Raw genomic sequence first — 25,025 nt, forward strand, 5'->3', positions numbered from 1 at the left:
TGGGGGATCGCTACCTGGTGGGTGATCACTACCTGTAGGAGAGCACAGACCATCTGGGAAAACCCCCACCCCTAATGCCCGAAGCTGTAGCTCACACATACAGCACTTTGCTATGGGCAACCCGGAGACACACAGAAGACACAACAGGGTTGGTTTGCTTTCTAGTTAGAGTGGGGGGAAAAATAAAGATGCCACCAATAATCACTTGTTAGATAAATTTACCTGCATGGTGATTTACTATCACAGGCCTGCCTCTACTACCCGGCTCTGTGAGGATTTTCACCTTCTGAGATGTTTCATTTCACCCCAGTTAGTTAGTGTTTTACCGGAGCAGAACAGCTGGAAGAAAGCCTGCTCACAGAAATACGTTTACAGCCGTTCAGATGTGTCCCCTACACACACCTTGCACCAACCTGTATCACTTGGCAGTTGCTAGTACGGTCCCTTTCTCAGCTCCCCTAGGGATGAAAATCCTCACTGCCAGTTCTTGCAGCATGCTGAATCTTTGTGCTTTTCTAGCCCTACCTTCTTCATCTTTACATCTGCAACTGGGTACTGGCATGTTTACAGAGCTAGGAAGCCATTTCCCCATCAAAATAGTTACCAAACTACAACTGCTTGTGAAATGAAATAAATTACACGTTCTTACACACCAAAAAAAGACCACTGCGATGTCTCATTTGCTTATAAAGGCACTTGCATACAGTTGAGATCTGATCTTGCAAGGTGCAGCCTGAATGGGAAGTAAAGGCAGCCAGGCAGGGCAGGAACAGCCCTTTATTGAATCGTAACCAGCTCCCCGTACGTAGTGTCTGATCCTCGCTGCTGGATTAGTGCATGCTCGACAGGATTTTCAGAGCATAACAGACAACAAAACACCACCACTATTTAATTAGCCAGGATATACAATTATAAGGCAACTTAAAAATTCAATTTTCAAACCCAGGATTCACCCCCCAAGTGAATGGCCAGCTCGGTTCACACTTTTCACCACATCTCCCAGCTCTGTCTAAAGCACTTTAGATTTGGACCAGTGTGAATTTAAAGCAAGAAGAAACACTCCAAACCAGAGCTACACATTTGCGGTACCAAGTCAGGCAGCGTCAGTAGTCTGCGGCAGGCGAGACTTATCGAAATGTGCAGAAATGCCAGATGTCACAGGGTGAGACAGTATATTAAAGCCTGTAAATATTCCAAATTATTTTTCAAGCTACATTTGTGATTCATAAAACATAAAACTATAATGAATTTCAAATGCCACATAAATGTTCAAACACAAGATTTTCTCTGTGCTTTCATAATGTTTTAACAATGTATGTCTGCGCTGCATAAAGTTGGCATTTAACTTGCAAAAGTGTGACTAAAACCCCAGTCTTTTAACCAAAATTACAGAATAAAAGTAACTATTGTGATTTCAACTTTTTTCCAAGTGAGAATTTATCTTCCCGTAGTGCATGCACAGGTGCTGTAAAAGGCTGCAGTATGTTAGAACGGCTCTAGCAAGAGCGAGAGACTGGGTAACTTTTTCTCTGAAAAATTTTCATCGAGAATAACAAAAGATTTTCAATGAGGAATTGCTCTGAGGTGATAAACTCCATCTGACAAGCACCTATGTGAAGGTGAGTGTGTGTGTGGGGGGAATGCCTGTTCCCCAGCATTTGACATGTGGGAACATTCAGTAAGTAGGTTTTTTAAGTATTGACCTTTTCCATCAGACTAAGGCAAGATTTGTTACAAGACAGACCTGGGCTCCTGTAGCATCGCTCCTGGGGTCAGTGTAGCTCAAGAGTACCTTCCCAAACCTCTTCTGTTACTACACCGCACATATGTGTCCACGGAGTTGCAACTCCTGTCCCCGCTGGAGCAGTCATTTCCCCACTCCAGCTACGGTTTGGAAGATAAACCCCTCGTTGTGACTAACTCAACCTCTCCTCCCTTTCCCAAATCACAGCATTTCAATAATTGTCTTAACCAAGACAGGAAAACATTTCAGGACAAACTAGTTTAAGGGTTCAGTCCTAAAAAAGACACTGAACGTCATCAATTCTCGTTTTCAGTGTAAATAGGTACTTTTAAGCCACCTCTCTGGTGTAATCTCCAGCTGCCATTAATTCATTTTAAAACACATTATGAAGTAAGAACTATTAAGGTTGAAGAAAACACTACTTTTTAAGATTCAACCTTAAGTTCAACCAGAACTAGTGAAAACTTGAATGGATACACTAATTCTCAAGTGGGTTCAGATTTTTCTATGTTGCTTTTGTGTTTCCTCATCTTGAGGATCATCATATACTTTGCAACAAGTCGTCCCAGGGACAGTACAGGTTCTTGAAAAGGCATATAAACAAATGTTGTTCAGGACATCGAGAAATACCATCAGTCTTTGTAGTGCAGCTAGAAAAAAAGCACTTTGGAACATTAACATTGCAGAAGTATAGTATAATCACAATCAGTGTTCTGGTATTTGTTAATGAGAATTTTGATTTACAAATAGATCTCCTACACGTTGTGGTCATTTGATCTAAATTATATTGTGTAAATTATTCATATTTTAGGTCTGCTGCTAACTACTACAGTTGTAACTGAACACACCATGGATGGACAATGGTGTGCAGTACCTGGAAAAGTGCAGAAACAGAACTCAAACATAAAAACCACAGGAAAATCTGTGAAAACAGGTTGGCAAAAACTTCATTAGGTATTAAGCACTGAGCAGCGTTAAATCCAAGCATACAGTGGAAGAATCCATGCGCAGACGTACAAGAACCACATAAGCTATGGGACCAAAAAGCAGGACGCAAGGACAAGGTATGAGAGGGGCTGCCATGTTTAGAATTAAACTTGACATGAACAAAGGTGTTAAAGAAACAAACCCAAAAGATTACTTACTTACAAAATGGTTGTGGGTTTTTTTTCCACGTGTATATGTTTAATGAACATACAATCTCCACTCTTCCTTTTTGCCAAAATAAAACAAAGGGCAGCGCTTAAACCATTTTCTGTGAAATCTAGTTTGGTTATAGAATATGCACATGTTTCAGTATTTTCCCTCAGCACTTTATCATCTCTCTCGTAGATAGGATAATATTAACCAAAAGCTCCACAGAGGTAACAAATGTAGAGTCTGCCTTCACTGTCAGAAACGTTTATGAAAAATATTACTGCAGAAAATTTCAAGAGCCTTTCAATATATGGAATGAGTGGCATAGATTTATGGGGCTTATTTTAAAGAGACAGCCTTTATTTAAAGTACTTTGTTTTGTAGATCTTATAAAGTAAAAATTACAATACTTTTTCAGCAATATATTAAAATTGTTTCAATCTAAAAGGCAATTCCACTGGCTGATGGATATTGTTTTAAAGAAAAAAAAAAATCTAACAAAAGCAGGCAGCTCAACTAAAACTAGATTTTAAACATTCTGTTTTGTCATTCCATCTCCTTTAAAACAAACAAACAAACAAAAAAGGGACATTTTTCACCCAGACTTCCTTTACAGCAATAAGGCAACTCCAGGAGATCTGAATGAGCTCCTTGGAGATTACAGATACTGTAACTGGCTGCTCCGCATGCTTCACAACACCCAAAGGTGCAACTATCCATTAATCACAATCACATTTGTGCATTAAAATATAAAACTTAAATTACAGATTTAAAAAATATTACTAATAGACTTCCCTATCATAAAATGTTTTACATTTACAGTACTTGGACTATTTCAGTTCTGGCTTGATGAGGTTTAAGCAATTTACCACTGCAAGAGTTAGACTCTGGAGCTCACAAACAGCACAACCCAACCAGGGGCAGCAATAGTCGGTAGAGTCATAGTGCAAATCAAAATAAGGAGTGCAGAGTTGCACTAGGTGTTTACATTTCTAAAATATAAATGAACAAAGACGAGACCTTATATTGTACATGCAATAAATTATAGTAAGCATATGACAATGGGGCTGGGGCATTCTACAATTTTAGCTGGTGTACCAGAGTTGAAGCCTGTGAAAGATAGGACTCGGTAAACAAAACATTTCAAAGCTCTGTTGTCATAGCACTTGAATTACGCTTTCATGCTTTGTACTTCTGCTTCCCCGTCTCGCTGATCACACAGATATGCTGAAACAAAATAAAGTAAAAGGATCCTGTTAGAACAGTAATGTGAGAGACTGATGTTTTACATACGTGTTCAACAATGTGCTTCTGAAAAAAATATGAGCGTGCTATACGCATTTCGGTAAGAAAGAATCTTGTGATGCTGTTTACGCAGAACAACTTAAGCCTTTTTTTGTCTAAAAATCTCAATAGTGCCTTCTTTCTGCTCCCTCTCATTATCGCACCCAGCATCTGATATAAGGCTGGCGAGACTCAAATGAGGAAGTAATGACTTAAAAAGGGATCATTTTTTATTCTAACTTCCAAGGTCTCTCTTCTCTAATTCTTATATAACTAAGCAAATGCATTTATTTGTTGTAGACACCTGGTAAGACAAGAAACTTCACACAAACTTCACGTAATTTCAATGTTAACAGGAGATGCATAGCTTCCATTCTGTAGGGAGCAAAATAAATTTTAGTTTTGTAAGAGTTCCAAAACGCTGTACTGCTGCTCTAGGGTTTGCTCTCATTGCATCACCAACGGAACAGATTTGCAGGAGGTATGGTTTACAGAAGAGGGCGAGTGATGTGAGGAGATTTCCCTTCCTTCCTCCTCCCTGGTTTTAAATGGACAAAAACATACGGGAAAAATTACTTACGTTCAAATCTCTAAAGTATTCATTGTAATCTAGGGCGTATCCCACAACAAATTTGTCTGGCACTTCAAATCCAACAACTGAAAAAGACCATAAGTATGTTAAAAAAGAACTTCCTAGCATTCACTAGACCTTTTTACAGAGACAATCTGGAATTTTATAGATATGTATGCATCCTAACTCACTTTATTTCTTCCACTCAAGTACCCTCAGATTAATATTTGAGCTATTTTAAAATTTTAACTTACTTTGTTGATTTATTTCATCAACTAAAGCAAAATTAAATAGATTTATTTATTGGTTCCCACGCAGCAGCATGGTGGTAGCATGCAGTCTGCAGGAAATGAATGAAAGCACTTAAATCTACAGACAGGGTACTATTATCAGAAGGTAAAATTCCTTGAAAATTTCCTGCAATTTTGTAAATACATAGAAAGAGAGCCGATAGTAGGAATACACTATGACTGCAGGACAGCTCTGCTAAAGCATGTCTTAGATCCTGATCCCTTGGTATAGAGAACAGGGAAGAGCAAAAGGCACTCTGTTCTTTATGGAGTCACTTGCAGGTTTCAGAAGCAGGTGGGGGGGTTTGCTGAGTTGTATTGGTTTTATCTTCTCCCAGAGAAGCTGCCTAAAAGAGCACATCAGCTATTCCACAGATTGAACAGCTCTGGCCTGACAGTTTGCAGGTGGTCAAACATTATCAGTCCAACCTGTCCACACACACTATAAAAGGACCAAGCCCATAAAATTATATGAAATAATATAAAATTTCTAAATCTCCCCTCATGCTACAAAGAAAGACTCCTGAGCACAAGCAAGCTGTGCGTTTTTTCTCTCCCTGGCTACAATGAGACCCCATAAGTAAAACAGGGAGATAAATCATATAACTCAAAGGAAAGGCTGTGTGCATTTTTGGAAAAATTAAGGCGATGTTTAGCATCTACTTGGCCTCATAATACAGGGATAAAATGGAGGCCCAGCCATTACTGCCTTCTTGTCTCTTCTTTCAGAGCTCACATGTCCTGCACTGAACAGGTTGTCTCTGTGGACAGATGGCAAAACAAGTCATCTGCTGGAAGATGCTCACAAGACAGACCATTAACCCAGCTAAGCCTATAATAAGATCTCAGGAATGAGGGGCATCCTTGACTGAGGGGAACACCTCAATTAAGCTTTTGAGGCACTGAAAAATTTCAGTTCCAGAATACTGCACAGCCTTGGAAAGGAAGAGTAAAAAGATGCGATTCTGCTGCTAAATTCACTCCACTTCTATAGTGAAAGTACATGGTCCAGACTAACAGGAATTTAGCCTCTGGAAAGGGGTTAAAACACATAGCCCTTCCCAAGGCAGGAGGAGCCATCACTCTGGTACCACTGTCTCCTCTGGATGCTATTCCTTTCTTTGTGGTCTTGGGACAGACAGGAGAAGACAAGAAGAGAGTAATTAAGATGCCAAGACATAACCCATTTTGTGCCAATTTAGGCATCTTATCACTGTAAACTTTTATCAGACCTGCTACCCCATGTGGTCCTCCTACATTCCTGGGGACATCTAGAGGGCATGAGGTGACTAGATTTAGACACCCAAATCACTCCCAAAAGTGTCGAAGGTGAACTCAGCAGATTCTGCTGACCAAAGCGTTTGACTACATGCAAGCTGGGAGAATTTGCACATGAAAAGGGTGTAACCTGGACCAAAATATCAAAGTTTGCTCTTCACATAGTAAAATGTTACCAAAAGTTAAGAAAATAAAGGATCAGACCAAATCCAGATTAACTCTGTGAAAATATATTCCAAACATTTAAATTCCCTAAATAAAAGCAAAAATCTATCAAGAATCATTAGTGAAAACTTATTGGGAACATTCTTGGACTTTGACCAAAGGGTACAGAATACATTGACATACTTTCAAAAATTAGTAATGGTTGTCAAAAAGTTACTTACAGTCCGGCCGATATCCCACACTTCGAGGAGTTCTTTTTACCAACAAACTGTCAAATAAAACCAATGTAAAACTGAAACATGGAAAAGCACCAGGTACAAACATATGAGACTGTTTTGATGACAGATGAGCTGAATTTGGCCTAAATGTGTATAACTACACACATTTTAAATTATGATTTTATTTGCGAGTGCAGCTGATCATAATGACAAAATCAAAACTTCCTAGAATCATGAATGGCTCACAGTCTAAAGGATAACTAACAAGTCTGCAAGAAAGAGGCTAGGAGATACCGATCTGGATGGACTTTCATTGTGAAAAATGACTTAATGGGGTTTTATGTGTGTTAAGGAACTTCAGATGCAATTTAGCTTACAGGTAAAGAGGTGACAACTTGGGATCTGGGCAGACCAACTGAGCTCTTTTCAAAAGCATTATGAAGCAAAAGTTCAGCTGCTTAAATGTAACCTCAATTGCACTTGCACAACATGTTCTCAACTGTGTTTCACTGGCAGTACTAATTACCCCCATAAAGAAAATGTAATTGGTTCTGATGATCAGGTGATACAAACCAGCTCCACTTTTCTAGAATTAAGAGTCAGAGGTGTGAAAAGCATGGAGATTGGGGCTATTGCAGTAGAGAGAAATGCCTTGCTAGTTTGATTCACTCATTACTGAATCAAATCAATAGAAGAGGCAGTTGAGCACTTCTGCCTCTTCTAAGACAACCCCATGGGCCTGACATTTGTCTGTCTTTGCCATACAGAGACTTTGGGAGGAAAAGAAAAAGTGGTCAATGGCTGAATGTAAAGACAGAGGTCAGCGTAACTGTGCATTAAGCACAGACCTCCTTCCCTCTTCGATCACCCCAAAGGTAGGGCTTCATTTGCAGAGTCACAGTTTCAATTCTAGACAGGTACTGAAACTTCTGTTTGTAAGACCTAATTTTCGAGAATTAGTGTAGGATTTGATCAAAGAAGCCCCCAAATCATTTTAGCATTAAGTCACATCTCCCTGCAACAACTGCTTGTCAGAGAGAAAGAAAGAAAGAAAAAAGCAAAAAAAAAGCAAGCAAAGTAACTAAGAACATTACACTTAAGACTACCTAGAATGATCATGTTTACCTGCTCAAGTCTTTGGCAGACACAAATTACTGCAACAGGTTTAAACAATAGGAAACTGGACTTTGCTCATACTATATTATGTTCATGATGTACACTGCAGTGACAAATATTTAAAATTTGGCACACTTAATCTGGCCAGGGAGAAATCCTCAACAACCTCACCTTCAGCAGGTCACCTCCAGATTATCAGCAAGAAGAGCTGTTCTCATATGTCTAACAACTGCTTTGACATTGTTATGGTAACACAACTGATTAGATATTACACACAGCTCTGCTTTATCTCTAATCCCCAGCAATCATTACGCTTTTATTGTAAAATACACAACCACAGCATAGCAGCGTAAAAGATGCAATTTAAAAAGAAGCAGGAAGAATGTTGATATTGGTTAATAATACAATATTATCCTCAACATTTCTTGTTAGTTTTAAGTTATTTAATTATAAAATGTTTTGAAACTAATTGATTAAAGATGTAACTAAGTAGAAAAGCCTGGAAGAGCATATGGTCGGGTGATTCTTGCAGAATGACCTCTAAAGCTCAGCTGCACTATGCACAGTATACAAACAATAACGTCAGTGTGCAAACTAATTTAATTCTACAATTAAAGAAGGCAAACTATACAAAGGTCCCCATTGCACAGGTACACCACTGCAGAATACTGAAGATCGCTCGAGCAGAAACAAACATGTTTGGATAGATACTACATATACCTAAGTGACAACCACTGATTTTTTTTTAATCCCCATCTCTAGTTAAGTTCTACATTTATTAACTCAATTTGTATTGAAAATACCTCTACCAACTTGAGAGGTTATTTTTTTAAGCCCCAAAGATTTAAATTCTTCCGTATATTTCTAAACCTAACTTCGACTTCAGTGGTAAAACCCCACAAACCTTACCATAACATGATAAGGCAAGACATGTATCCAGCATGCACAAGCTATTCCTTTCTGAAGCACTGAAATTCTTCCAGCAATAAGATTGGAAAGAACAGTGTTTCTGCCAGCCTTAACCAACATATGTTCTCACAAAAAGCAAAAGTACTTCTGGAGTTTAAATAATACTAAATTCCATCAGATTGCATATATGACTCCTATGACTCCTGCAGAAATGTTCCCTCCCATTTGCTCTTTATATATTGTGTCCCCTTCTTCAGGTGAAATACAGCACAATTAATCATCATTAAAAAATTTACCTGGCTACTTTCACCATCTTTGGATTGTACTGCTTAAGTAGAGACAGCAACGTTTTCATTGTTTTACCAGTATCGATTATATCCTGAAAATAAAAATCTCAAGTAAGAAAGAATATTAAACATGTCAGAATAGCATTTTCAAGTTTCTACCACAGAAACTGCTGATCCACAACAGCGTGAAAATATGCCAAAATACTGTTCATAATCAAATACAGGTGACACGTAACACCATGTTGTGCTTACACAACTATGCTCAGTAAAGTGATCACACACATTAATAATAGTTCTTAATTGTTGTGGGTAACTATGACTTTGAAAGCAGTTACTGAACTACAACCTTCTTGGCTCCTTCTGGAGATTTTATGGCTCCTTGCACCTATTAGATAAACAATGTTTAATTCCAATATGATAAGACTAACATTAGTCTTGTCGTTGAGCTCAGTTACAGAGACAGATATATACAACAGAAAGAAAAGTAGCAAGGGAAAAATAGGCAGAACAACCCATTATTGCAATTAAAGAAAAAGGAGTGTAATTTACATTATAGATTCAAGAAACAGCTGAAGAAATTGCACTAGCAATATCTGGGTCCGCTTCTAAAGTCTATATTCAAACACACTACAATGAATTTTGACCCACCATTTTAATCCCATCCACTGCACATATAAGAAAAAAAAAAAGAAAAAAGAATATATGGCTTACAACTGAAGCATCAGAAACAGACTCCTCGTTTGGACTGAAATAATCACACAATCTTTAGTAAGACAGTCCTTACCCTGGCCTGAAATCAAGTCTATTTGAAGTGAAGGAGGTAGATAACACAGAAGCAGCAATGTTCTGGTTTCAGGTTATTTTCCCATAATAAAAATCAAACAAAAAACTCAACCAGAGCACCTGTCAGCAATACCATCTTTAACACTTTATGCTTTTAATCATGCTTATAAACTCAAGAAAAGTGAAAGACATGCAGATATATAGATAAAAATAGAAGCTGGCAAATAAAATGAAGTAGCTATTTCCACACTTTAAAATAAAAATAGAACCTATTACTAATTTTGAATTGTGTGATTATTTGTTTATTGGAGGTGAATCTCCATTTTGTTCGAATTTTTTTTTGCAAGTAAAAGGGATGCTGTATAAAAAGTCTAGTGCTGTGGTGCACAAGATATTAAACCTACAATAAACGTGCATTTTTATTGTTTGACAGTTAAAACAATGATCGGTAAAAGGGTTCATATTTGACAACATGTAAAACAAGTCACTGGATAGATTATTCACTGAACAAAGGAGAAACTAACCTAGTTAGCTGTCTGGGACTTTAAAGACATACATTCATCTGAAATGGAGCAGATAGATACATAATTAAATGCATCTGCCTATCTGAAGCAAAATATACTTCAAAGGACACCACTGGTCACACAGATGACTGCTGTATACATACTATTTTGGTAGAAGTTTTGGAACTGAATGTGCTTCCTGTGGAGTAATATAACCTCAAATTAAAAAAAAAAAAAAAAGACCATACATAAAAACCACATTTTACGAGAGGAAATATCCTTCCCTTTGGCTGCTGAATCAGTTGCCATAGCTGTTTGATTGCTTACAAACAAGTCATTTCCATTATTTGGAGCCTTAAGACATTATTAGATTGCACGTCCATTTTTCCTGTCTACTGCTGCTGCCTCCCTACCCTGAAACTGGCAATCTTACTCAAAACATCCTTTGTCAAAGTGACATAAGCAACACTGTCCAACAAGAAAGAAGCATGAAAGCAACAATTAAGCAACAGTACCTACTAGGAAATCAAACTGAGTTGTACTGTACCTGGTGGCACCCAAAGAATCAGGACAAGACTGAGAAATGGGAATTCAGCAATTGCAAAATGCTAATTAGGAATTGGTGTTCTCCGTGTCACTACTCTCTAAACAAATTACACACAGGGACATTGGGTTTAGATCTGTTTTTCACGTATTTTCTACTAGGAACCTCTCTCTACCCCTGCAGTTTAATTTCCTAACTTGCTGTTATAAACCCCAAACAATAATATGCTTAATATCACTTTGTTCAGGGCACTTTTTAAAATTTAAAAATAATATAAAATAAAATTATAATTAAATAAAAATAAAATAATAAAAAAGACATTTTAGAATTGACAGAATCCCAGAAAATTGAAAGCAAATGCAAACAATTTTACATGGATATATTCCTTGTCAAATTTGGCAGTTGAATGCAATTTGAGAATTCAAAACATATATTTTAAATTCGGAGCCCACTTGCAAAATTCAGACCTGGAATCAGAAGTTGGAAGCCTTGAAATCAGAAACTGTAGGTTTTATGGCTTAAGAACAACTTCTGTTAAAACTCTTTTAGCAGTCACACATTAGAACTTCAAAGTGAAATGTAATACTTACTTCTACAATCAAAACATTCTGGTGGGAAGAAAAAAAAAAAGAACGAAAAATGCATTAATATCTAAACAATATGTAATTTCTTATATATATTAATCTCTAAAACTTATTAGTTTTAATTGCAGTTAAATATTTGTACCACCATTTATGTATGTTTACACACATAACAGCGAATTCTATGTAGTTAACATTTCTGATGCTCTAATAACAATTAGCCAGCAATGAGATTCTCCTCAACGTCTCATGCTGAGTACAAAGTGGTCTTTAAATTATTTAGACTTTGAGAATTCTAGATATATGCAAAAGAGATCACAACAGAGTCTACACAATTTGTATTCTTCTAAAGACAAGAGTGTCATACTATCGAGACATGTACAATTCTGTCATACCTATGTATAGTGAACTGTGACATACATGCCTTAAAGATCACATATATGTAAGGAGAAGGGGAAAGTAATGTGTTCTGACAGAGCAGGAGGCACTGATGCTTTAGCCCCAGACATGTGGCTCAACGATCTCCACGGAGTCACTGGAGAAAAGCAGATTCCCAATTTACATTCTCCCATTTCCTCTCCCTTCACTGCCTTTAACGGGAACCTCCACTCCTAACCCAGGCTGCACGTTACACCACTCAACAGTATGAATTCCCATCACTACTTCAGTGAAACACCAATACAGCAAATAAATAATGCCAATCTCGTGGAAAGGTATTTTGTAGACAACAACTCACACAAGATTATCCTTCGCAGGCACTGCAGTAAAACAAATCCCCTGAAACTTGTTGATACGGAAGATGGTAAATAGGGGGTGTTTTTTGTTTAAGTTCAGACTAAACTGATGGCTTTGGTGGGGCCTATCCACTCTCCTACTCTATATACAGTGGCAAATATTTAAAACTAAAACTCTTCTGTTTTCATTTTTTTAACAAACTTTTAATCTTCACACATTAAAAGAGCAACCCTAAAACTAAATAAAAGTATTTGGGTTTTTTAGTGGTTTTGTTTGTTTGTTTTTAAACATACAAAAAGCCATACCTTTCCAGTCAAGGTTGAGAGGTCATCCCCACCAATGACTTTTATATCTCCAGTTGACTGATCATTCTAACAAGAAGGAGAAGGGCAAGCATTAGCATAACCAGAATTAAAGTAATTTTTCATCCAGTAAATATCCAAACTGCAAAGTACATAACCAGCGAATGTTAATGCTTTCGGAAACACAGCACTAACGGTGTCTCTCTATTAACTACGAAATGACAAGTGATCAAATTCAAAGATGGTATTTCAGATTAAAGATTGTTTAACAAGAGATCTGCATAAACACAGGCACCATCTCTCATCTGTGACCATTACACTACATATGTATCTAAAAAGATATGATTTACTATGCATTCCCTACAGATATGGAAATAAGACTCAATGCACTTCAGTTTCCAAGCTGCATGCTGCTATATAGCTGGCAATTTCCATTTTAAACTTTAATGCTTTAGAAAGCCTTACTCTTTGAATAAGAATAAGCAATTGTAACAGTAACAAGAATAGTCAGCAAACAAGACACAGATTAATATTTAGAAATACAAGCTACAAAAATAGCCAGAAAAGCTTATGTTTGCCTAGTTTACAACAAATATCAGTAACCATCAAATAACTTCTTATAGTAATTGAACAGCAACATAGGTATACCATCACTACAACACAGCATTTTATTTCAATAAAACTCAAGTTTGATACAAATGTAAATGAACTGTTACATAAAAAAGTTAAAAACAGCTGCCAGGAGTGTTTCACAGATCTTTGCAGCTTGTTTGAAGTCATTCAACTGACTTTAGACCTTGACAGTCTCCCACAGTTCGTATTAGATGTGATATGCTTATTGTGCTACTTAGATATGATGACATTATCCTACAATTTAATCATTTCAGTCGAAAGTTAATATTGCTTAGCACACTTTATTCTCATAGATCCTTAACACACATCTTGCTTTTAGAAAAATGGTAGCATTTTGCTGCTACATCTTGAAGCCCAAGCATGCTGCACAACTATGCAGACATGCAGCAAAACAGCAGTTCCCTCCAAAAACCCAGAAATCACAGATGCAGTACAGAGGGGACCATGTGGGAACAGAGACGGCCATGTAAAGCTTCCTGTTTTTACAGCCACGTGAAGACAGATACTCATGCTCTATGAATTATAGGCAAAAACTAAGTATATTATCAAAAAAAAGGGGAAACATAATTTAGAGAGGCACACACCAAGTACTCAATAAGTAACCATGGGATTATAGTAAAGAGAAAATGTATTAAAATCCCTTCAACAGTAGTGTCAACAGTCTACGATAAAGTGGTAACAGCTCTAGGCATGTAAAAGCAGATGATAAGACTAACAGATATCTTCCTTTTATGACTCCTATGACACAAAATTAAAAAACCCACACCAAACAAACAAGTTATTAGAAAAAGTATCTTTTCAGTTTTACCCCATGTGTTTTAAAGAAAACATTAGTTTGAGTTATAACACTCCAAAATTACAGTGAAGTGCCATGCTTCATTACTATAAGGAACATTCATTTTTGATACATAATCAACTGTTTCAGTGCAAACAATAACTAAACCAAACAGCATCAATGTCACTGTGATGAAAAAGTCCAAACCCAAAGATGTCCAAAATGATTGCTGGTTGACCCAATAGATATACACACTGCTACTGAATGCCTGAGATACTGGCTAGATCAACCACAAAAATGTGATTAGTTAAGCACTGTATTCATAAAGCTAAAGGACATTTCCTATGTTCATCCTATCTTAAAATTATCTCAAATTACAGCTTCTTTAAGCTTTTCCTTGTTTATGTTACAGGATTCTCTCTTATCTATTCCTACACTAATAAGGATTTCATCCTCCTTCCATGAAAGGCTGTAAGAAAACCATCATTCCTTACAAAACAACAATAGAGAAAGATGTTACAGTATTTGTTCCATTAAAATTACTTGCATAGATGACTGACTCATACTCCTCAGTATATGCATAAGAACAGGTTCCTGATGATCTCTTTGCCTACAAGCAACACACTATACTCAAACAAGACCACCACAAAACCATAGGTTACTGTAAACCTTTGGACTGTGCATATTAAAGTATGATGATCAGCAGAGAAAAAACAATCTAACCTACAGAAATTTTCCTGCGCCTTCCCACCAAAACCAATACAAATTGCTACACTTTTTAATACAAAACATAAATCTTCATTGGCATATAAACCTGCATTCCTATGCAGGTACTGAGTTCCTGAGCAATTAAAGGATAAAAAACAGTTAAAGAATTTCCGACACTGGTTGTAACCAGATTTCCTTTGGAAAGAACTTTGTTTAATAATTAAGCAATGTTTTAATTGTCTTCAGGAGCATTATTTCTGATTTCAGTACTGGTAAGACTTTAATGCTTTGTGGTTTAACACATAAGAGTTTTATTGTTTAGATCTGTTTTCACTGCCTTCCCGTTGTCACTGCTGGAAAATCATAATGCTTTACAAGATTGTAACTCCTGACTCAAGTGACTCCAAGATCACTTTTTAAAAGGGCATTTTAAATTCCTTACAGTATTTGCTATAAGGGTGAGTTAACAGAGATCTTTCAGAGTACTACCCTGACCAGCCTAACCAGATTTTACCAAAAATGCCTATTTTTCCAAGTGACAGTGCAACACATCCATTGTCTTTTGGCTGCTCTTGTGACTACATATGCAAGGTTTGCTCATTTCCAAGTTTAAATGCAGGAGAATGGCTTTTCACCATTCTTCTTGTAGTACAAACAAAAGTAAACTGTTTGTCAAGAATACTGAGATCCAGGCCTGTTCACAAAAACCATCCTTCCATTTCTTAACAGCTTGCCAGATCATTAAAATTCATCTGTAAGGACTCGGAAAGCTGGAGTTACAAGCAAAATTTAATCACAGCTTGATCATATCAGTATTCTTACAGAATTATTTTTGGGTGCAGAACAGTATGAACTTTGCATTGCAACCACAAAAACCCTTATATGCTTGTAAATATTAAATGATCAGTTTGAAATAAGAATAGAACCTCAATTGCATCAATTTCAGAACCATTACACAAGTTCAGCTGCTTTGTTTATGCGACCAGGGTATTTTTAACATCTTTTCCCCAGTCTGTAAAGGCAAGCAGCATGATCTAGTAACTGCATCCAAAGACAGTGACAAGAGAGCTAGCTCCACTTTCAACTGTCCATTACAGTTTGTGATGGTTTTCACATCACTAACACCACAGATCTCTCCATCTAGTAAAGGGCAGATAAAAAATACAGAGCAGGTTTATCATTCTAACACTATTAATGATGGAAGACCTCATCAGTCTGTTACATACATGTTCATGTTAGGACAATATTATCCAGTCTATCAAGCTATACAATCTAAAGGACGTAAGTCTGGATACTAATAACCACCTAAGAGAGTCCACAGAAATTAAACATTCATAAATACTGTAGTGGAGGCATCAGGTAACAGGAGCTCCTCACTCACCTGGAACACAAAAACATTCTTTTCTAGAATTGGCTGACAAAACCAAAAATACTGAAGCCAACACCTCAAGGAAAACATTCTGCTTAGACAGCTGTCTAAATGTCTCTGCTTTTCTCTTTGTCTATTCCTTTTTACTACAAAAACAGGCTTTTCATTTCCATAAAACTTACTTTGCTGCTCACTTCCCTATTAATATCAAGGCACTGTAGTTCTGGGGAGTAATAAACAAAAGCAGCTGTAGTAAAGAAATGAACCAAAGCATGCCTAACACACCAGTATGAGCAAATAAAACATGCGTCTAATAAGGCAGCCTTGCTTTTTAACAGAGGGTGTTTTTCAGGTGTTTCAAACCATTTCTCCAATATTAGCAAGGGCAGGTAGCCTGGGAGAAATTCAGAGAAACTGACTGAGTAGCCAGGGATCAGGTTAGGAAAGCCAAAGCCCTGATAGAAATTAGTCTGGCCAGGGATGTTAAGAACAAGAAGAAAAGCTTCTATAGGTGTGTCAGTGATAAAAGGAGGATGATGGAAAACGTGGGTCCCCTCTGGAATGAAACAGGTGACCTTGTTACCCAGGATATGGAGAAGGCTGAGGTTCTCAATGACTTCTTTGCCTTGGTCTTCACTGACAAGTGCTTGAGCCACAGTGCGCAGGTCACAGAAGGCAGGGACTGGGAAAATGCAGAACCGCCCACTGTAGGAGAAGATCAGGTTCGAGAATATCTAAGGAACCTGAAGGTGCACAAGGCTATGGGACCTGATGAGTTGCATCCACAGGTCTTGAGGGAACTGGCAGATGAAGTGGCCAGGCCACTCTCCATCATATTTGAGAAGTCCTGGCAGTCCTATGAAGTTCCCACTGACTGGAAAAGGGGAAACATAACCCCCATTTTTAAGAAGGGAAAAAAAGAAGACCCAGGGAACTACAGGCCGGTCAGTCTCACCTCTGTGCCTGGCAAGATTATGGAGCAGATCCTCCTGGAGACTATGCTCAGGCATATGGAAAATAAGGAGGTGGATTGGTGACAGCCAACATGGCTTCACTAAGGGCAAATCATGCCTGACAAATTTGGTGGCCTTCTATGATGGGGTTACAGCATTGGTGAATAAGGGAAGGGCAATTGACGTCATCTACCTGGACTTGTGCAGTGTCCCACACAAAATCCTTGTCTCTAAAATGGAAAGACATGGATTTGATTGATGGACCACTCAGTGGATAAGGAATTGGCTGGATGGTCGCACTGAAAGAGTTGTGGTCAACGGCTCAATGTCCAAGTGGAGAACAGTGACGAGTGGCATTCCTTGGGTCGGTATTGGGACAGGCACTGTTCAACATGTTTGTTGGCAACATGGACAATGGGATCGAGTGCACCCTCAGTAAGTTTGCCAACGACACCAAGCTGTGTGGTGTGGTCGACACACTGGAGGGAAGGGATGCCGTCCAGAGGGACTTTGACAGGCTTGAGAGGTGGGCCCATGCGAACTGCATGAAGTTCAACAATCCCAAGCACAACTATTGGCTAGGTGAGGAATGGATTGAAAGCAGCTCCGAGGAGAAGGACTTGGGGGTATTGATTGATGAGAAGCTCAACATGAGCCGGCAGCGTGCGCTTGTAGCCCAGAAAGCCAACCGTGTCCTGGGCTGCATCAAAAGAAGTGTGACCAGCAGGTCAAGAGAGGGGATTCTGCCCCTCTACTCCTCTCTTGTGAGACCCCACCTGGAGTACTGCATCCAGCTCTGGGGGCCCCAGTACAAGAGAGACATGGAGCTGTTGGAGTGAGTCCAGAGGAGGGCCATGAAGCTGATCAGAGGGATGGAGCACCTCTCCTGTGAGGACAGGCTGAGAGAGTTGGGGTTGTTCAGCCTGGAGAAGAGAAGGCTCCAGGGAGATCTAATTGCAGCTTACCAGTACCTGAAGGGGCCTACAGGAAAGATGGTGAGGGACTGGTTATCAGGGAGTGTAGGGACAGGACAAGGGGTAATGGGTTTAAGCTGAAGGAGGGTCGAATTAGATTAGATGTTAGAAGGAAATTCTTTACTGTTAGAGTGGTGAGGCACTGGCACAGGTTGCCCAGAGAAGCTGTGGATGCCCCATCCCTGGCAGTGTTCAAGGCCAGGCTGGATGGGGCTTTGGGCAACGTGGTCTAGTGGAGGGTGTCCCTGCCCACGGCAGGGGGGTTGGAACTAGATGATCTTTAAGGTCCCTTCCAACCCAAACCATTCTATGATTCTATGATTTTTTTTCCAAGTTAGTCAGAAAGTGGAAAGAGTGAAAGGGTGTAGTCTTTATATTGTTTTTTAAACAGGCCAAGTAAGTTATTTGAAGTGTTCCTTGAAGAAAGCAGAAGATACACAAAAAAAAAAGGCAAGAGTCATCATTTCCTATTCTTTAACATACTATCCTGCAATAGAGACATTCAGATTTTGGTTGTGACTTTTACAGGCAGAATATATGGGCATGTGGCGACTTAGTGGTTACATGGACCGGTGGCAGGAACCTGAATCTTTTGGGGGAGCAGAAGAAAAGGGTGTCAAACAGCTCTTGCTCGCTGATTTAAATAAGGTGCACGAGCACAGAGAGTGTCTTGTGAGATAGAACCAAAGGCTGGCATGGATCTTTCTGCCCAGCCTTGCCTTCTCATTAAAGAGCACAGCTAAATGACTGCCTTGCGTTCAGCAAACGTGGTTTCCAGGTAACCCCTGGACAGCCAGCCATGTGTGCGCCTCGGGCAGCCAGGGCTGCTCGCCCTGCAAACAGACTTGACCAAAGACCCACGTAGCTCTGGGCTTTGCCGTGAAATGATAAGAGATCGCTCAACAGAAATCATGAATTTATGAAGTTCTTTGACAGTCCAAACTAAGTTTGCAAATAAGCCCATCTCTGGTTTTGCAGTTTAATGAAATGAAGAATGAGGTTAAGTTTCCAATTTAGTAATCTATTTTTTTTTCTACTGGAACAGGTACTTGTCCACAACTGCGACAAGCAGCCTATACTGCTGACTTGAACGCAAAGTTGCTGAGACAGAACTAACAGCATAACCTGACGAAACAATTTATTCAAACACTCTAAACTGAAACCAAAATATGTAATTATTTCCACGCTACAGATGGTCTTATGGAACAAATCATAAATACCATGCTGAAAATGCAAGAATAGGCTGTCAGTAAGTCAGAAAGCATACAGTACTAATGTACATCTGCTTCTTCCTTTGACCTGCACAACATAACCTCGTGCTTCCTTCCATAAAACTTACATATTACCTCATGTCACAGAATGTTCAATTTCCCTATAAAGTTAAATCCTTGTGTTCAGAATGAAAATAAATTATTTTCCAAAAAATGTAAACCCAAAGCAACCTATGCCTAGTCTTGAAAAGGTAGAGCCATATTCAGTAGCTGCTAATCATAAATCTAGGTTTATGAATTTACTATTTCCTCAAGGCCAAACACAACTAATTTTGTTCATTGTTTGGTTGAGCCAAACAAAAGATGAGGTAGGTAACTCAGGAATAACCATTTTTGCAGCTGTCAGGTCTTCCTATCCAATGAATGATGTTTAAGCCACATAAAAATTCCTAAAATGAATTTTTTGTTGCAGGAGAATCCTCTGTATTATTCTAGAGCCACGGATTTAGAGATGGGGTGGTGGGCAGAGAGGAAATTGTTTAACAAGTAAAGGACATGGAAAGGGTCTCTGTGCTCTGCATAAGGATTTCACTGGGCTGCAGAGATATCAAGGTCTAAAAGAAAACAGGTTATATAATAAGGTAGAGAAAGAGTAAGTTAGCTTTCCCTTAATTATTTGTTTAATATTAGCACATTCTGGCAATAACAATATTAAACCATCTCTGTTAATAATTGGAAGTTAGTCAAATTTATATAAAAATTGCACAGTACTGCAGAGATACTTACACAATAACTCTTCAACCTAATGAAGTCAACAGTCATGGGGATTGATTTGTCACTGTTTCTGTTCAGTGCCTTGATGTAGTCTAATAAATCAGCAAAAAATTTATAGCCACCCTTGAGTACACAGAGTGCTACAATGTGGTGTCCTCCCATGCCCTTCATAATTTCTCGTGCCAGTCTCTCTGTCCTATACAAAATCAAGAAAGAGTTAGCTGTCATAATACATTTCATTTGCTTACTACAGCAGCAGCATTTTATATCACTAACAGTAGCAAATACACGCATCAAGCCTGGAAATACATTTTGCTTGGAAATATTTGCCTACCACTTCAGTCACTTTTACATGTCACTGGTAAACAAAGTTTTGCTTTTCAAGGTTAATCTAACAGTAGCACTACCAAATGCCTTTGTTTTCATACGTCACACTCAGCCAAAGCAAATCTTAACACCCTGAAGCTGTTTCACTGTCAGATATGGGACATGAAAGCGTGTTTTCTCCTTCCAAAGATAGCTTCAGCTTCTATGCAAAGAGCAACATAAGCTAACATAACCAAAAAGGCAGTAGCCCTCACTAACTGAGAAGCAAGAAAATTCCCAAATTGTAAACTAAAGAGTTTAAGTTTATTTGCCAAGTTAGAATGCCAGAAATTTGTCCCAACCGCAACATACAATACCAACAAAGCAGAGTAAGAGACTACTGCACTGTTTTTCTGCAATCATTGTTTCTAAATTTATCTTGTAAGTTATTTTAGAAAGCATGGTATGTATTTAGTGTGTGCCAGCTGACAGCAGGTTTCTCAGAGAAAGCCTACCATTATAAACTGTACATCAATTACTTGATGACATGTACTTTGGCCAATTTTTTCCCCTATATGGACTTCCAGTGTAAAGTTTTTACCGTATTTAAAAAAATAAAATGATAGGAACATTTATTATATCTAATCAAACAGGACCACACAAAATCCACATGCATTCCTATTCACAAGACCTCCAGGAAGATCCACCCAGCACCACTTTTAAACGGTTGTGTCTCTCCAACAACTACTTCACTGAATTTGCTGTTCATTCTCTTAAACGGAATTAGCAACTATCAAAGTAAAACAAAAATAGTCTTATGCACCAATTTCTGATCACACAAGATAAAACTTCCACAGCACATCACAGATTTCAGCAACCACAAAAGTGACAGACTGATATTTGCAGATACTAATGTCTTTCCCAGAAGGTAGGATAAAGTTGGATATTACTTATCTACCCTACAAACATGAGAAAGTCTAAAATGATGTGATTAATAACTTACTTTTATTAATATCCTAAGGAAATTCAAGAGACTATAATTGTTTTTAGACTGAACTGGCACAAATACTGTTTTCTAATTAGGTTTTAAGAAGGTTAACATCAAAGAAACTCTGGAAAGTAAGTTGTAAATTGCTATGTACTACAAAATTTTGCTGGTGAATTATGACAAATTTCCAAACAATAGCATAACTGCAAATGTACAAACTCTTAGAAGCCAAACAAGAAAGAGTTAATTAGCACTTGCACTTCTTCGTCTCTTATTAATCTATATAGACAGTCACCAGGCAGCAAAACTATCACTGGAAGATTGTTTATTCTAGCAGCATGGAATCAGCTGGAGCAGTGTACTGTCTGAAGTCAAACCAACCTGTCCATGATGAGCCCATGAGGAATATAGACTTTTTCCAAATCATCTGCATAATGTTTGGGTATGCAGAACAAGTCCAGGTCGTAACCTTGTTCATCGTCACCAATCTGAAAAGGAAATAAAGCGAGATTTCTACAAAGCCTTATAGAAAGTCTGTGGTGAGAAACTGCAAGTCCTTTGCTTTATTCAGTAAACTAGCAAACCCATTACACTCATCAGGATCACCTCACTTTTCCTCTCTATAAAAACATCAGTCACACTGAACACAGCGTAAAGTGCGCAGAGTTCACAAGAGCTGTTGTGCAATACAACATGGGGAAGAAATTAAGTCCTAACAACATTTGCAATTAAGCAAGCAGAGTTTTTGATGCGGCCATCTTCCAAATCTCCACAACACCAAATCAGAACAAAACACATGAGCCAGTTTTCAGGACAAGACAAGACAGCTAGATGAGCATGACAAGTTACACTGCTGTGAAGCAAGCCTTCTCAGACCACCATCTGCAAACCCAGGAGGTTCAAGATCTTTCAGAATCTGAAACGAAAGCTCTACTTCAGCAACCTGTTCCACACGGGCAAATTCCTTGTATGAAACAGCCTGTTATATTAGCAAGTGTATATTAATTAGGACAAGGGATTAGCATATGTATATAATTATACCAAACACTGCTGAGGTTCGGGGCATACTGTCACAACAGCATCAGGAATAGCATTCCCTGAACCTTAACCCTGCTGCAAGTTAAAAATGACAATGTTTTTAAATTACTTCATTCTCAGGTTATGCAGCTGAACACTATTACAGGTAAAACAAAGTTAAGAATTTCCAAGGGAAAACCGAAGCTTATTATTGACAGTTCACCAGGGCAGACATTTTAAATAGCCATTTTGACTACCGCTGCCCTTGCAGGACACAACCTTATTTTGGTGTCCAAGGAAGCACTTACCTGGCCTGTGAACAGCCAATTGTTTACATGGGTTTTTTTTCGTTGTGTAACCCCTAATGAGTATTTCACATGGGGAATTTCATGAGTATTTCACCCTCCCATCCAAATCAGACCCTGTACGAGCTACCTACACATCGAGTCCCTGATCAGGGTCCCTGCAATCCAGAGCGGGTTGTTATTTTAAGTAGTAAGACAGGTTCCTCCCAAAACACACGGTATTTTCCTGTGGTTTAGACCCATCGTTGTATCTAGCATGTCTACTAAACTTTCCTTTCTGCATTTGGTAGGGAATGGACCCTTCCTACAGATTTCATCACGTTTTTTATCGACTGCAGGGATTTACAGTCGCAACCTTGCCGCCGGCACAGCTCTCAGCCATAAGACACCACATGTATTTCACGAGCACTGGCTTTAAAAAAATAATACAAATGAATGTGTAAGAGCCTTAGCAGATACGGCAATGATGCCAAAAAAATATTCCTCGAGTGCTCTTCCTCCAAAAATAAATCCTAACTTAAACATTTAAGCGACTTACTCCACACTCCCCGCTCTCACTAACAAGCCGGTGCCCCCTCCCCCCCAGCACGCTACGAAAAGCAACAGGAATAGGAAGTTGCTAGGAATAGGAAGGGCTCCGATCTGCTGGAAGTTGTTTCACCTTCATTTCTGAGGCGACAACACGCGCTCTCCTCGCCGTCCTCCGCGTTTAAATCCTCCCGAGACGCCACCCGTGACCGCGAACCCACCCCCGCGCTGCCCGGCGGCAGGAGGGGGCACCGCGACCCCGGCCCTGGCCCCGCTCGGGTATGGGAAAGAGAAAGCGCCTCGCCCGGGGGGCAAGGGAGGGAGCCCCGGGCCCGGCGCCGGGAGGCCGGGGCTCCCCTCAAGGTGACTCCGCGGGGCGGCGGCTGCCGCCGCTGCTGAGGGACACGAGGGACACCCCACCCCACCCCCCCGCCCCGCTCCCTCACAGATCACCACCAGATTTTGGAGGACGGGACCCCCCTCCCCTCAGCCGGCGGCGGCAAGGCGGCAGACATCCCCTCAGGCGCCTGGCAGCCCCCGGCCCGGCGCGGCGGCAGCGGGCAGCCTTCCCCACGGGGGGAAGGCCGCGGCGGCGCCGGGGGCCGCACTCACCACGATGCAGGGGCTGGGGGTCGCCATGGAGCGGGGCGGCCCGCCGGCGGCGGCTGCGGGAGGCAAGGAGGAGCAGCAGCGGTGGCGGGCGGCGAGGAGTAGAGAGACGCCGCGCCCCGCAGCGGCCCCGGCACCGCCTCCGCGCTCCCCGCCCTCAACATGGCCGCAGCGCCGCCACCTTCCCTAGCGGCCAGAGGCCTGTACCGGTCGCGTCCCGGCGCGGGGGCTGGCGATAGGGAGAGGGATGGGGATGGGGTGGCCCCACCGGCAGCCGCCTCCTCGGAGGTGCGGAGAGCCGCCCTCAGCCCGAGCGGCCCCGCTGCGCCGGAGGTACGGGGCGGTCTCTGCCCGGCGTGGGTCCCCTTTTCCTGGCCGGGGCTGTCTCCATGCCATGACAGATGCCCGTCCCTCGGTAGAGCTGTCCCCATCCCAGCAGGGTGCAGGTGTCCCTGGGGCTGTTCCCTGTCCCCATCCCTGGGTCTTCAGAGTTGACCTGCCCCTCCCCAAGGAGATGTGGCGATGTCCCCCGTCCCCTCCTGCTCCCTGGGAAGATCACCCCTATCCCCAGGGGAAACAGGGTGTACAATTGCTGTCATCCTGAAACCAAGGACAGGGGATGTGCTTCCCACGGGTGTTCACATCCTTGGAGGGGCTCCCTGGACAGACCCCCATGCACGGCAGGAACACCCCTCTCCTGCCGGGTGTTGCTCAGGCTTCTCCATCACCCAGGCAGGCCTGTCCTCCGCTGTTGCTTCATGCACCTTGTAGGAGGAAAGAACAGGGACTGTCTGCATTGCTTTGGGTCTTCCTGCAAGTCATGGGATTTGGTGGAGCCTCTGTCTCCCCAAGCGCCAGAAATTGAGCCCCTGATGCAGGCAGCCGAGGGCATGGGGGAAATACACTCATCAGACGAGCATGTGTGGGCACTGGGGTGTTGGGGCACCGCCAGCGCTCTGGGCCTCAGGCAGGGCAGGGGTGCCTGCCTTGACCACGACATGCTACCGAGGCCAGCAGCTCTGTGTCAGGACAATTGTGATAACGAAATCTCATGCTTCAGGGCTCTAGTTGATGCAAGCGGTTGGGTCCTTGGGTGCACAACTGTCTGAAAATATCGTGCGATTTTTGTCCTCCACTGTCCTTTGCAGTATTAGTGTGGTCACAGCTAGCAACCCACCATTGCTCTGGGTGGTGCAGGGAACCCTTCGCAGATGCTGTTCCACATAGAATCATAGAATCATAGAATGGTTTGGGTTGGAAGGGACCTTAAAGATCATCTAGTTCCAACCCCCCTGCCATGGGCAGGGACACCCTCCACTAGACCACGTTGCCCAAAGCCCCATCCAGCCTGGCCTTGAACACTTTCAGGGATGGAGCATCCACAGCTTCTCTGGGCAACCTGTGCCAGTGCCTCACCACCCTCACAGT

The 25,025-nt window shown here is 40.7% G+C and overlaps 1 protein-coding gene across 2 annotated transcripts; it reads right to left on the reverse strand.

Moving 5' to 3' along the window:
- Nucleotides 1–873: 873 nt before the first annotated feature.
- LOC104635135 (hypoxanthine-guanine phosphoribosyltransferase) lies at nucleotides 874–23,937 on the reverse strand. 2 transcript variants are annotated; one of them, XM_075763157.1, is made up of 9 exons: nucleotides 23,601–23,937; nucleotides 21,520–21,626; nucleotides 19,857–20,040; nucleotides 12,451–12,516; nucleotides 11,420–11,437; nucleotides 9,009–9,091; nucleotides 6,691–6,737; nucleotides 4,746–4,822; nucleotides 874–4,108 (listed from the first exon to the last, which is right to left on the reverse strand). In XM_075763157.1, the coding sequence occupies exons 1-9, from the start codon at nucleotides 23,625–23,627 to the stop codon at nucleotides 4,061–4,063; spliced, it is 657 nt and encodes a 218-aa protein (XP_075619272.1). In that variant the 5' UTR covers nucleotides 23,628–23,937; the 3' UTR covers nucleotides 874–4,060. The 2 variants fall into 2 exon arrangements, with proteins under 2 accessions (XP_075619272.1, XP_075619273.1); XM_075763158.1 differs by lacking the exon at nucleotides 23,601–23,937 and adding an exon at nucleotides 23,122–23,230.
- Nucleotides 23,938–25,025: the final 1,088 nt, after the last annotated feature.

The sequence above is a fragment of the Balearica regulorum genome, chromosome 11 (genome assembly GCF_011004875.1).
Source record: "Balearica regulorum gibbericeps isolate bBalReg1 chromosome 11, bBalReg1.pri, whole genome shotgun sequence".
In the NCBI taxonomy this organism is placed as follows: domain Eukaryota; kingdom Metazoa; phylum Chordata; class Aves; order Gruiformes; family Gruidae; genus Balearica; species Balearica regulorum.

What these genes read in the sequence shown, in the direction of transcription:
- LOC104635135 (XM_075763157.1), bottom strand. Translation starts at nt 23,627, where the DNA reads ATGGCGACCCCCAGCCCCTGCATCGTG. An exon ending in CCCCCAGCCCCTGCATCGTG is followed by an intron (nt 21,627 to 23,600) that starts GTGAGTGCGGCC and finishes TTTCCTTTTCAG; the next exon opens with ATTGGTGACGATGAACAAGG. An exon ending in AAGATGGTGAAAGTAGCCAG is followed by an intron (nt 6,738 to 9,008) that starts GTAAATTTTTTA and finishes TTTATTTGACAG; the next exon opens with TTTGTTGGTAAAAAGAACTC.